The following is a 13444-nucleotide window of genomic DNA, read 5'->3' as shown; positions in this document are numbered from 1 at the left end:
CTCAAGGTGTTACTGTAATGTGGTTGTTGATTGATGAGGCCAGATGCAGAAGGAAAGGCAGGTGCTGGTCCAACATTGGTGATGATTAGACTGGAATTCTAGTCCTGATAAAGACAAACATGTGATAGGACAATTCATTTAGATTATACAAGTTCTTTACATTCAAACATGTTAGGTCTGGTGTGTGTGTGAGAAAAAAATACAAGTGATACAAGAGACATTTTTTTTGTCTTGTATCACCCAGTTTTAGTCTAATTAGTAAACTCTGATCAATCCAGTACAACATCATATCAATCTAATACTCTGTTTCCAACCAGAAACAGTTAAATGATAATAATAGCAATAGTATTATTAAGCAAAGAAATACAAGTTTTATTTCAGTTTAAACTCTTAATTCATGGTTTCACTTATAATCCAATCTCTAAATTTCCCTATATGAAATAAAAATAAATAAAAACGAGACAAAAGACGGCATGCTGGGGTGTTGAACCGGAAGTACTTAATATTAACTCCACCTCTTCCTCTCCCACTAGCGACCCAAACAACTGCGAATCCGGCTAACTAAAGCTTTCAACAAACAGAAATAAATTGGTTTTATCATTACTTTGACAAACCAAATCCACATCGGAAACCACCCATCCAGTCGGTGAACATTCAGTCTAATGTTTTTTTTTACTAAACGCCGATGAAAAGAAATAACGGGCTAAAATACGTTTTCGTGCTAACTAGCTAGCTACCGTTAGCTGTGATGGCAGCATCCACTCCTCCAATGATCTCTGCTCCTGTGCCAAGGTCTGTGTCTCTCTTTACATCTCAACAAATAACGTTTAAGAGAGTTAAACTACTGTAACATGAAACAGTATATAAGTATTTCCAATGCTGTAACAGTGCTACAGCGTTACTGAAGTTACTAACACTACGTTTTTACTTTAAACTCAACGTGCTAGCAAGTAATATTTTTTTAAAACTGTATTAGTGTTTGTACGTATCTTACACTTAAAGCTCGATTAGTCGATCGACAGAAAATGTATCGAGTAATCTTTACATTCGTACTAGAAAGCTTTCTTAGTCTTCTGTGATAGTACATTGAATATCTCAGGGTTTTGTAGTATGTCTTGGTCAAAACATTTTTCTTTTTTTTTCTTTTTTTTTAGTCAAAAGAAACGCAGAGCTGCTCAGAGGAAAGAGAGAAGAAAACGGAAACGCCAAGCTCTCGCCCAAACCAGAGAATGTGGTACGGAGATACACAGCTGTCCCTTTGGTGTTGTTGTCAAATGTGATGAACTGTCATTTCTACCGTTGTTGCCAGGTTAATTACAACATTTGCTCTTTTATAGGTTTAATAAATGGAGCAGGCGATACACATGGAGAAGAAGAAGTAATAGATGATGAAGATGATGAGGACAACGATATTGCTAAGGAGGAAAGGTAGGACTAGGTCAATACTGATGTCACTCTGCTGTCCTGCAGCTGCACATTCAGTGATAAATTGCAAAGACACCTCAGTTGCATTGATTTTTATTAATCTTCATTGTATTTGATTTGTGTTTGATGTGTTTTCTCAGATTGCGCCAACATGAGGAGTGGTTGGAAAGAGAGAGGCTTGCTCAGGAGGAATTCAGGCTGAGGTCTGAGAGGGAGGAAGCTGCACGGAAAAGAAAAGAAGAGGAGGAGGTAATTTCCTGTTTGTATCCATTACAGGGAGCGTGTACAAATCAAGACACGGATGTCATGTCTGGTTAGGACACAGATACTTAGCATTTAAAAGCTAAATTGAAGACAGAAACAGTCTTTCCAGAGATATTCGTTAGTATGTTTTCCAGTTGCAGCAACACACAAATTATAAGATTTCCATCCTTGCCAAGACCTTAAGGAATTGGATCTGAGTACCACAGTCAGGGTAGGAAGATAACATGTTGTTTTTGGTCTTTTAATGGAAAATGTTGACAATAAAATGTAGAATAACTCCATTTAGGCATCAGGTACCAAGTCACAGATTTATTACAGTCCTTCAGTTATAATGGTCTACCACAAGGTGTGGGTATACATGGTCCAAATATAAGACAGTAATCTTCATCATTAAGCCAATAAAAATTAAAAAAAGAAAAGTCAAATTCCAACAAAATAACTGCATTAGCATCAACTAAAAGAACAAACTCTGTGATGAAATTTACAGTTTACTCCCAGCTTCTATGAATAATTGGAGACTGACACAGGGGATTACTTTAATCAATTGGGGTTCGTTGCTGTGGTGATTAATTGATGAGCGCACCTGAGCCTAAATTCTCTAAAGGAGATTTTAATTGTCACTGGCACTTTCTCTTTTTGTGTTCACAGCGGATGATCAAGGAGGAATGGGAGGCCCAGCAGAGGAAAGAACAAGAAGAAAAAGAGCAGAAGCAGCAGGAGAAACGAGACAGAGAGGTGAAACGGGCCCCAGGAGGATAGAAACAAAAAGAAATATATCCTCTTCTACTTAATCATAAGTGTTTATACTGTCCACCCAACAGTGAAGATTAAGACAGTCATACGGTTAAACATATCTAAGCAGCTGAGTGTTTCTTTTGTGAATTGTGTTTTCTGCTTTGTGTGTGGTTCTTTAATTTTTTTTCCTTGACTGAGAGGCACAAGCAACCATCCTACTCCTTAACTAATCCTCACAGCACCTTCAGCTATCACAACAAGGATGTATCTTTTACTTTGTGTGACAACTGTGAAATTGCTTTATAAGAGTTCAGAAATCTCTAAAATGGTCCCTCTTAAATGCCGGTTATGTTTTGTGCCTATGAGTCCATGTGAATGTGGTCTTAACCCACAAAAACAGATATGCTGCAGTATGTTGACCTCTACACATATTCACCAGCTGTGTCTTTACACCATTTGTAGGAGGCTGTTCAGAAAATGTTGGATGAAGCTGAAAAACAGGTAGAAACACACTTGAATGGGATAACATATATAACTACATCTTTTAACTTCCTCAGAAATTGATATGACCCATGGGTAAAATGTAAAAGACTAAAAGCTAAGAGCTACACTAAAACTTTAATTTGCACAACATTTAATTCTAGTTTAAAGTCAAACTATACAGTGTATATATGCTTTTTTGTTCACGCTCTCACTTCTAGCTTGATAATGGAGGACCGTGGATGAATCCTGAGGCTCCAGTGACAGAAAAATCAGAGAACTTTGGGACAGAGTGCGACGTAGCCAACTGTCCGTTTTTCCTCAAGACTGGAGCGTGTCGATTTGGAGACAGGTACTCTCTGTTTTCTATCTTCTTTTTTGACGTGACTTGCGCCATTAAATTCATAAACCTGCTGTCTGATGGTGTTTGAATGGATGTACAGATACATTTTCCCCATATCATTGTATATTCTCCTCTCCTCTGTCTGTCTAGATGTTCTCGGAAGCACATTTATCCCACAACAAGCCCGACCCTGATGATCCGTGGTATGTTTACGACGTTTGGCTTGGAGGAGTCACGGCGGGATGATTACGACATAGATGCCTGTTTGGAGCACAGCGAGGATGACCTACAGGAGTCTTTCCTCGAGTTCTACCATGATGCCTTGCCAGAGTTCAAGAGTGTCGGCAAAGTCGTTCAGTTCAAGGTAAGGTTGAGATCAGTACAGTCTGATTACAGTCAGTTTTCTGAAGCTATCCAATTTCTTTATGTCATCTTCTATGTAAATGAGAAATGTAGTATCCGTGGACATAATACGAGATTGGAACACCCAAATTCACCAGATAAATAACATAATGTGCATAAATGTACTCAATGTCATATATGTCTTAAAATATTTCACCATTCACTTATTTACTCATTTGCATTTCAGTATAAAGTAGGAATAAATGAAATCAAATGATTGTGAAAAATCATCATTAAGTTGGAAAACGAAATCAGAACTGTAATAACTATGATATAGTCTTCATGGTGTGTCACTAGATCTCTTACTGATGTCAGGAATGTAAAAAAACAGCCTCGGAAAGAGTAACACTCACTTTATGAATGGTCAAATTATTACCACAAAAAATAAACATCTAGTCTCTTTTTTTTAGGTCAGCTGCAATTATGAACCACACCTGAGAGGAAATGTTTACATCCAGTTTGACAAGTAAGTTGTCACACTGTCCCTCTATGACTTTTCCCTAATAAATAATCTGTACATTGTTTGAATTCTTGGATAAAACTCTGACTATATGTTGCCTGTCCAGAGAGGAGCAGTGTAAGGAGGCCTTCATCAAGTTCAATGGGAGGTGGTATGCAAGCCGGCAGCTTCATTGTGAGATATGTCCTGTTACACGGTGGAAAAATGCCATATGTGGTGAGTAACTTAATCATACTGATATGACAAAGGAATTTTTCCAAGAGCAGTTTCATTTGGTGACATTACTGCAGATACAGGATTCAGTTTTGTGCATTTACTGTCTTGCTTGTGTCGGTTTTTCCTCTCTCAGGATTGTTTGACAGACAGAAATGCCCCAAAGGGAAGCACTGTAACTTCCTGCATGTATTTCGAAACCCTGGCAATGAATTCTGGGAGGCTGACAGGGACCTGCACATGTCACCAGACCGCAGCGTCAGGGGGAGTCGCAGAGACGGGTGGTATTCAGAGCGTTACAGAGACAGATCGTGGAGGCAGCGTCACTGCAGCAGAAGCCCACTAAGGTCGGAGAGATCCCTCAGCAGAAGAGAGGACAACAGGCGGAGGAGCAGGAGTCGAGAGAGGAGGGTCTCCCACCAGGATAAAGGGGACAAATGGTCGTCCAGGTCCAGACACAGCGACAGGAGGAAAGATAGGTATCTGAGCACAAGTAGAGACAGGTCGAGGAGTAGAAGTAGAGACAGGTCGAGGAGTAGAAGTAGAGACAGAGAACAAGATAGGCTTAGAAACAGGAGTAGAGATGAAGACAGGGAGCACAGGTATAGGAATATAAGTGAAGAGAGAGACAATAGAGACAAAGATGAAGACACCCACAGAGAAGCGAGAGAAAGGTCAAGAAGCACAAGCACAGAGAGGAAAAGAGACAGAGACAGTAGAGAAAAGAGCCCAAAGAAACCAGACCGACGTAAGAAAACACCAAATGACGATACCAACACACACCGCCGCCACAAACACTCCAAAAAGAGCAAGAAAAAGAGCAAGAAGAAGCATAAGAAGAAAAGCCATTTGCCCGAAGGGACGACTTCATCAGGAGAGTCAGAAAAGGAGAAAGAGTCAGAGACAGAGAACCATTCTGCAACCAGTCCCAGCGAAGAGAGAAATGAAACAGAGTTGGTTCCCAAAATCAGTAACGTACATGAGAGTGCTGACATAGAGAACAAGTTTAGTCCTGAAAGTAAAAGTGAACAGTCTAACAATGAAATATCAATGAGTCTGCTGGAAACAGTGACATGATTACATCTTAGTGGCTTCTTTATTTTGATCATTTTGGTCTGTTTTTTCTCCTGTGAACTCCTCCTGCAGCACCTATCACCAGTATGTCCAGATGTGAATATTTTGCTTTGTAAAAATGGTGTTTTGAACTGGACCTGTGGCACTGAGTAAAAGCATTATAAAACAAAAGATCAACACATGGCTTTTCTTTTTGAATACATTTATTGTTAATAACTTTCAAATATAAGAAAAAAAATGTTGGCAAATGTGTTGGCAGTGTTTAATACAAAAGTAAGTGATTTCTTTTGCACAAATCAAAGATGAACTTTAATATTTGCTGATTGATGTTCAACAAAAACACCTTGTGGTTTGAAGAGTGCAGATAAAAAAAATTAGACTGCCATACAATTTGGAATGAGCATCTGTTCGCAGCTTGTTCACTTGTTTACTTGCATCTTACTGACAAGTGAACAAGCTGACGTGATGAATGTTAATGATGTACCCTGATATGTGCAGTTCATGTTCCTACTCCATAAAGAAACTCAGGATACACCTGTCTTTACATGGATTGGAATAATTACATAATACTGATATATTGTGGCCAAATAATCCCCACATACATTTTTTTCCTCAAACATCCTTCCATCCCAAATCCCTTTTCTGCCATGTTAGCCTTCAATAGACACCATTGAGAAGGTAAAACACAGTGTTCTTTGGTCGTAGGTTAATCTTTAAGTGTAAGCCAAAGTATAATAATACATGAAGTAGTATTTCTTTTATTTGGGTCACTATCCTATCCTTGCCTAAGACTAAGGGAGAGACTGACCTAAGATTTATCTTCAGAGGCCATGACAAACTTGAATGATAAACAAACACCTCAAGCAGAAAAATAAGTCAGTTGTCAGAAAAATGAAGACAACAGAAAAACAGCTTTAACAAACATGACACAAATTACACTGAAACAGCTGTTAAGTAAAAATAAACATTTAGTCTTGAGAAGGAAATATGTAAAAGGTTAATTTTCTGGAGAGGAAACGCCAAACAAACTTGTACAAACCTACTGAATGTTTACACTGATATTAATTATGGGTAATTGTTTAATTTCACTTAATTGGTGGGTTGATTGTACCCATGTAGAAGTGATTGTAAGAGTGTCAGTGATTCCTACAATAGCAGTAGCCCCATTTGGTGCCCAGTAATGTATTACCATTACATTTGAGTCATAGAGTTAAGCATCAAATCCTCAAAAAGAAAAAAAAAAATTCTTGATCATCTTTTAAAAAACCCAGAAGACCATTTAGCAACACGCCCTGCTAGTTCTCAGACTCTGTCCACTGCACATTAAAGATCTTTAACTTCTTGCTCCATGCTCAATTTGTACGTGAACCAAACTTTGAATATTTGTTATTAGTTATACTGTTATATATTGATTGTTTTTACAGTATTCTATATTTACAGACAAAATAATGTGGTAATATTTTACTGTTTAGCAAAAAGAGCAAAAAGGATATATGTCTTCTCCACCTGGTCTTTTGAGAATTGGAAGTGGAAAAACCAGAGCAACTGTAGGTTTTGCTAAACGACCTTCTGGGTTTTTCAAAGTGCGCCTAGTATTCATTCTTTCATGAAAGAAGATGCTTAGCTCTGTGACTCAAATGATTACACACGAGAAGCACCAACTGCAGCTGCAACAGCACCTTAAAAAGTCCTTGAAGCCAAACAAGCACATACAACTCTGCATTCAGTGATGATGGATGATCTTAATATGATGCTGGAGTTTTCATGTCGTCGCTACATTGTTCTCTGTTTGTTCTCTTTTAAGAAGTTGGGGGAGTGAAGTATGTTAATAGTGCTGCAGGATACAGTGAGGGAGCTTGTACATTAGGAGACACATTAAAACCACAGTTGGCACCACACTGAAAAGACATTACAGGATAGTACAGTACATAGATGGTGATAATATACATACAACACTGACACAGTGAACAGGAGAAGACAGGATAGAGACACGGAGATTGCCAGATCTACATCTGGAAGAAAGAACTGCGAGGCAGCGGCGTGATGGTTTATGTCAGCCCAATTTCTTCTAAAACGCTCCGTGGTGCCTCGGCCTCCTGCAGATGAAGAAAAGAAAGTGTTCCCTGTTATCCGTACTGTCAGTTTGTTCAGCAGTCATACATTCTGTACTGCTCCAAAGTATAATTAATAGCACAAGTCATAATTACAAGTTACTAAATGTCTGGCAGGAACAGGAGCCTTCTCCAGTGAGCCGAAGCTGTTACAAACCTGTATAGTCGGCCATGCCGTTGTAACAATAGTGCTGCATGCTTTGCTAAAAATAAATCACTGAGCAGTGATTCTGTCGACTGCAAATGGCTACAGCTAGACAGCAATGCAAATATGCAGGGAAGCGCTTCCTTTAATGCACTGGCGCAGGGGAGAGGGGGTATTAATCAAGAGCTGCAGGCTTAAAATAAACAGGTGCAGATGGTTGTGAGGTGAAAAGAGCAAAACATCAACATCTTAGTTCTTAGTTCATCTAATCTTCTATCTGGGTTCACATTATTGTCAATAAGTGGAATTAATCCCACATTTACACCTAGTTAGAGCTGCAATAATTACTTAAATTAATTTGTCAAACAAATATGCCATAAATGTACAGAGTTAAGCTTCTCAAATGTCAAAATTTGCTGTTTTTCTCTGTCTTAAATGACAGTAAAGTGAATATCTTTGGGATTTGGACTGTTGGTTGAGCAAAACAAGTTATTTAAAGGCATCATCTTTGGCACTGGAAACTTTTGATGGACATTTTTACAAATTTTATGCCATTTTACAGACCAATAAAATCATCGCAAGTTAACTGACAATGAAAATAATCATTAGTTGCCACTCTACTCCAAGTGCTGTTCACCTGACACTAGCTGGTCTGTCAGCTGGGTTCAACTATTTGTTGAAGAAGTGTGCTTACCTCCTGCAGCAGGTCAGCCTGCTCGATGGCCTTCAGCACGTTCTTCTTGGACGTCTCCTGTGCCTCTCCGCCCAGCAGGAACTCATCCAGAATAAAGTAGGCCTTTTCAAAGTTGAAGATAATATCCAGCTCACACACCTGTGTCCATAAAGATCAGATCAGAGGAAATACTGTCCTGACTGAAACCCTTGGATTCATGCAGTAAATTGTCCTCGCACACACGCGCGCGCACACAAACACACACACACGATAAGAATGTTACATGTCTGATGTTTCAGAAACTCACACTGCCAAAATATTTGTCCAGTAGCTCCACATATCTGTGGATGATCTCCAGAGTGATCAGCTCATTATCCTGATCCTCTACTGCACAGCAGAAATACAGACTTGCATATCTGCAACATAAAGAACGCAACAGATTGATATTAGTGACATATGAGTGTATTTTGTCATCACTGTTCAAATTCAGGTCTGCAAATGTCTAATACAAGACTGTACAGAGAGTTCAGCTGGTCTTTAAAGAAACTGCAAGTATTTGGTGCTTCTTTTGTTTGTCACCAGGTAACAAGAAAAACCTTTTAATGACACACTAAAAATTCAACATCATTTTGCACCTTGGCATTAATAAACCAATAAAACCATAAGTTTAAAAAAAATCCATCTCTATACAAAACTGGAACATTGCAACCTTCACACAGATAGGATTTATTCCAGGGATATTAAATTGTATTGCATTAGATTGTACATGTGTGCAAAATAAACAAGTGACTCAGTGTATATCATCATGAGACCAGAAAACACCTCTTCCAGCACCGTGTCACTGTGTCCTGGCTGTTCAGCTGTTTGTTTTTGTTTATTATAGTGAAGACATTAAGATGGAACTTTTGTATTTTCATGACTCTGTAGTCATATGTCCAAATATGACAAATCAGTCATTCTTTAGATATTTGTATCTTTGTCCTCCATTACTCAGCAGTTGTTATTAGAGAGTGGGTGTTTCTGGATTTCATAACACACCAGAAGGTGAGATATAAATGCCAGAAGCGCTTGACAAAATAATCAGTGAATAATTGGTTCTCATAAACAAGACCAACAAACCACCACAGATACAGAAGTGATGTAACAAGCCGAACATTAGCATGTCCTGTTACTAAGATCCTCCTCTGAAATGTCTGCCATAAGAATTATTTACCACAAATTGAAATGTCTGTCAAATGTTTATAGGTTTAACAAAGTAGTCTAAACTCATGGTCTACTTGCTATCTTTTTCCAGGTTTCAACCACATCTCAGTCTTCATCAAATTCTATACTTAGATCATGTTATGACAACTAAACCATCTCCATGACAACTGAACAAACTCTATTGTAAGTTGCACAATGTGAGGTGCAGATGAAAAGAAAACATGGACCTGGATTACTCTAATATCAAACTACTGTTTCCATAGTCAGGAATTGACTTTAATACATGTTAAAGGTGTAGTACTGTGCAAGCCTTTCAGGCAATTCATATGTTTAGATTCTTATCCATTATGTAACACGTGTCTGACTGATCCTAAATTCATTCTGCAGAATCACAAACAGCCCAAACATCAGCAACAAGAAGAACACGTTGTGTAACAGATGATTTGGCCCCTGCAAAGCCCTGATCTCCACATCATGGAGTCAGTCTAGGATCACAGGACAAAAAATGTCAAGATGCTTGGAACAATGTACCTGCCAAGTACCTTGAAAAACTGTGTGCAAGTGTACCAAGGAGAAGTGATACCGTTTTAAAAGCAAAGGCTGGTCACAGCAAATATCGATTTGATTCAGGTTTTTTGGTTTACTGCACTTTGTGTGAAGTTAACTGATAAATAAAAAGCATTCATGGCATTATTTGTGAAAGCATGTACACTTTATATTTAGTACCCGAAACTACTGTAGAGAACTTTAGCTGCAGTATCTCATGATAAAAATCTGGTTGGCATTTTTTGCAGGATTTATTAATATAAAAGATCAAAGTGAAGCCTGCTGCTGTTAATAAGTAAGTCTCATAGCAACTGACAGGAGTGGAGTAACAACACTGAAATCAACCAGAGATTTGCACATGTGTTTACTATATATACTATCCCTTGTCAGTTTACTTCAAACACCTAGCTAAAAACTAATCCAGTCTAATACAATAGTCATGAAATAAATCACATGTTCATGAAAGATGATGTTAAAGTTTTGTTTTTTGTGTCATGGGGTTGTTGTTTCAACTTTACGATCATTTTGGCTGCAATAAGCTGCAATTTGTGGTGCTGCTGAACTGTATTGCATTATACTGTTTTATACGATTCTAATGGGGTAAAATAATAGTGGAGTTTAAGAGCACCACAGTCAACATCCTCAGTTAAATCTAAACTTCTTTAGCACAGTTTCAACAAAAACTGATCGTAACCTTCACAAACTGATCATAAGCTCCATGAAGGTATGATTTTCTGCAGGACTGTTGAATGAGGCTGCATTAGATTTAACTAGTTGTACCTAATAAACTGCCAATTGAGTCTATGTGCATCCAAGTATGTGTGTTGGTGCATAAACACTAAAGAATACTGTAGTCGCCACCTGGGAAAGACAAACTGAGGGACTGCAAGGATATCACAGCCCAATATTTCAACTTCTCTTGTTCACATACCTCTTGTACACAATCTTAAGGTCCCTCCACTCCAAGAAGCTGCACATCTTGGGTTTCCTGGCCAATATGGTCTGGACCAGGTCTCTGGAGATCTTCTTCCTCTCCTTGTCTGACAGAGGCACATACCATTTCTGTAACCGCAGCTTACCCTGCCGGCTGAACAACAGCATGAACTGCATCTAAAGGAGGAAGTTCAGTTCAAAGTTATTGATAATTGAGATGTGATAAACACTAACTTTGAAAGTTTAAAAAGATGAATACTTCAAACGAATGTGAGGATGATGCAAAAAATGTATCGGAGGTGAGTAATCAGCAATCATGTGACATTTATGATGAACATTATTTTTCCATGAAAAGAAAGTTCATTCCGTACATGTAATGGAATAACAATTAAGAGACGCCCAACACATGGACACATGCATTATTTTCGAGGGTAATACGACTTAGCCATGTGATCAAATGTATTTTACATTTGGTAAATTTTACATACAGTAGGCTATTGCACAAAGTTTCATTTCATTAGCTTATGTTAGCTAACCTTGCTAAATGACCACATTTTAACATCAACAACACGTTATGTGTAATTTGCGCCCCCTCCTGCGACGCTTAGCTAGCTACAGCAGATACGAGAAGTAAACACGACTCTTTACCTTACACCGGGCTTTCGATTCAGTCACTCAGACGACTGGTAACTTCGGTAAAAATCAAACGAACACACATAAGCAAAAGAGGGTGAACAGATGCGTCTGTGTTTCCGTGGGTTAGCTTCTCCTCCTGATGCTAAAGTAGCTAGCGGTTGATGTTTGCTGGTGAGGCAACGATTAAGAGAGGCGTGCCGTGATTGGCTGGACAAGCCACAGCAGTTGGATCTGATTGGCTTAAAGATTCCGTTATCCGTTACGTTATTCCCAGCATGCAGCTATGGTTTCTTGTGGCTGAAAGTTTGGTCGTTTTCGCTTCCCTTTATTCGGCAATCCAGGTTGTAGTACTGAGTACTATTTGTTTAAGTGCCTAAAAAATAGCACCTATGACGCTAAATTTCTAATTTTCTAATCTAAGGTTATGTAACCACTGTTCCTACGATGGCAAGTTTACAATGACCACACGATCAAATGTTAGACTGGCCTTATAAGTAATTCATAAAGTCATCATGTTGCCACTCATTTAATTATTTATTAAAAAAAAAAAAGTCATTTTTGTAAATAAATGAGTTGCAACTTGGCTTTGTTAGACCCCAAAACTGATAGAGCATTAATAGTAATGAAGTTTATTGAAAAAGTGTCATATCTACATCTACAGACTTGATGGATTATTGTAGAATCCTTTCTCGGTGGTTTATTAAGATTTATAGGTGACTGATTAACTTTTGCTGATGATTTATTATAAATTGAGAAATTATTACCCTTTGTTTAATGATTCACTAACATTTATAACTGCAAGACTGGGTGGCTTGGAAGGGTCTCCCAATTCAAGTGTCAGTAAAGTATCATGTGAAGTGTTTTCCACAACCTGGAAACCCAAAACTTTGGCTTGTAAGTGAGTTATTAAGTATTAACAACTTATTAACTGTTAAATTTCACTACTCACACATGAAAAGAGGCAAAAATTGTCTGATGTTACTATTTTGAATTTACATGACATAGGTGGGGAATGAATTTTAACATAAACAGCATCACTAATCTTGATACCTATTTTTGTTACCCTATGCTGGAGTAAAGTTCAAAGATTTAATGTTTAGATGAGAAATCTACATTTAAAACTAGACCATAATAATATGTGCTGCTCTAACTGAGTAATCATGGATCCACAACAAGGCCAAGTAAATGTCTTCGTGACTCTGAACTTAATATTAGGCCAAAAGAAGAACATTTACTCTAATGATATTAAATTACTTTAAAGAATAGCATCATAGGATAAACAATACGCACATGTACTGTAATATTAACTGACAGTATTTTATTTTATCCACTCTGGATCACTCAGTTCACATTCTCTCCTCTTTTCTTCTTCTTTCACTCTATCAGCTTCACTCATCCATCCCTGGAAATGTGCTGCTGACTGCTTCTGCTGATTTGCTCATATTCATCAAGTAATCAAGTAAAGTGTAATCCTAGAACACGTGAGAAATTACATTGTTATCATGGAATTACATTTTCATTTTCAAGTTTACATCATTATCTTAACAGTCCCCAATAGGGGTTTATTTGTGTAATTTCTTACACTAAAATGAGTGTTTCAAATATTAAGCTTTATATCCAATTCAGAATCTGGATGAGACCTGTTAGGGGTTAATCTGCACAGCTACTGTAGACTATGGGGTAAATGGGGGAATTTAGTTGCTCAAAGTAATTCCAGCTATATAACTTCAGTTGCCAGGACTCAATGAAAAAGAGTAGCCTAATCCAATTCCACATTTTTATTTGTCAGTGTTGACATTTA

General features: G+C 38.0%; 2 protein-coding genes across 2 annotated transcripts; one reads left to right on the top strand and one right to left on the bottom strand.

The window, feature by feature from the left end:
* Nucleotides 1–515: 515 nt before the first annotated feature.
* zrsr2 (zinc finger (CCCH type), RNA-binding motif and serine/arginine rich 2) lies at nucleotides 516–5573 on the top strand. The gene is made up of 11 exons (XM_056374992.1): nucleotides 516–792; nucleotides 1155–1234; nucleotides 1338–1428; nucleotides 1566–1674; nucleotides 2338–2424; nucleotides 2887–2925; nucleotides 3126–3256; nucleotides 3398–3611; nucleotides 4060–4115; nucleotides 4216–4325; nucleotides 4459–5573. The coding sequence occupies exons 1-11, from the start codon at nucleotides 749–751 to the stop codon at nucleotides 5397–5399; spliced, it is 1902 nt and encodes a 633-aa protein (XP_056230967.1). The 5' UTR covers nucleotides 516–748; the 3' UTR covers nucleotides 5400–5573.
* An 8-nt stretch (nucleotides 5574–5581) lies between these two features.
* Nucleotides 5582–12069, bottom strand: LOC130168268 (AP-1 complex subunit sigma-2-like). Its single transcript, XM_056375004.1, has 5 exons — nucleotides 11656–12069; nucleotides 11006–11184; nucleotides 8633–8741; nucleotides 8347–8484; nucleotides 5582–7492 (listed from the first exon to the last, which is right to left on the bottom strand). Exons 2-5 carry the CDS (start codon nucleotides 11182–11184, stop codon nucleotides 7445–7447), a joined length of 474 nt encoding a protein of 157 aa, XP_056230979.1. The 5' UTR covers nucleotides 11656–12069; the 3' UTR covers nucleotides 5582–7444.
* Nucleotides 12070–13444: the final 1375 nt, after the last annotated feature.

Source organism: Seriola aureovittata, chromosome 1 (assembly GCF_021018895.1).
Source record: "Seriola aureovittata isolate HTS-2021-v1 ecotype China chromosome 1, ASM2101889v1, whole genome shotgun sequence".
Classification (NCBI taxonomy): domain Eukaryota; kingdom Metazoa; phylum Chordata; class Actinopteri; order Carangiformes; family Carangidae; genus Seriola; species Seriola aureovittata.
The sequence above is the reverse complement of the archived record's forward strand: the minus strand, read 5'-3'. Positions and strand labels throughout refer to the sequence as shown.

What these genes read in the sequence shown, in the direction of transcription:
- zrsr2 (XM_056374992.1), top strand. Translation starts at nt 749, where the DNA reads ATGGCAGCATCCACTCCTCCAATGATCTCTGCTCCTGTGCCAAG. An exon ending in AAAGAAAAGAAGAGGAGGAG is followed by an intron (nt 1,675 to 2,337) that starts GTAATTTCCTGT and finishes TTGTGTTCACAG; the next exon opens with CGGATGATCAAGGAGGAATG. An exon ending in GTGGAAAAATGCCATATGTG is followed by an intron (nt 4,326 to 4,458) that starts GTGAGTAACTTA and finishes TTCCTCTCTCAG; the next exon opens with GATTGTTTGACAGACAGAAA.
- LOC130168268 (XM_056375004.1), bottom strand. Translation starts at nt 11,184, where the DNA reads ATGCAGTTCATGCTGTTGTTCAGCCGGCAGGGTAAGCTGCGGTTACAG. An exon ending in CTTAAGATTGTGTACAAGAG is followed by an intron (nt 8,742 to 11,005) that starts GTATGTGAACAA and finishes TTTATGTTGCAG; the next exon opens with ATATGCAAGTCTGTATTTCT. An exon ending in AGGCTGACCTGCTGCAGGAG is followed by an intron (nt 7,493 to 8,346) that starts GTAAGCACACTT and finishes CTTCATCTGCAG; the next exon opens with GAGGCCGAGGCACCACGGAG.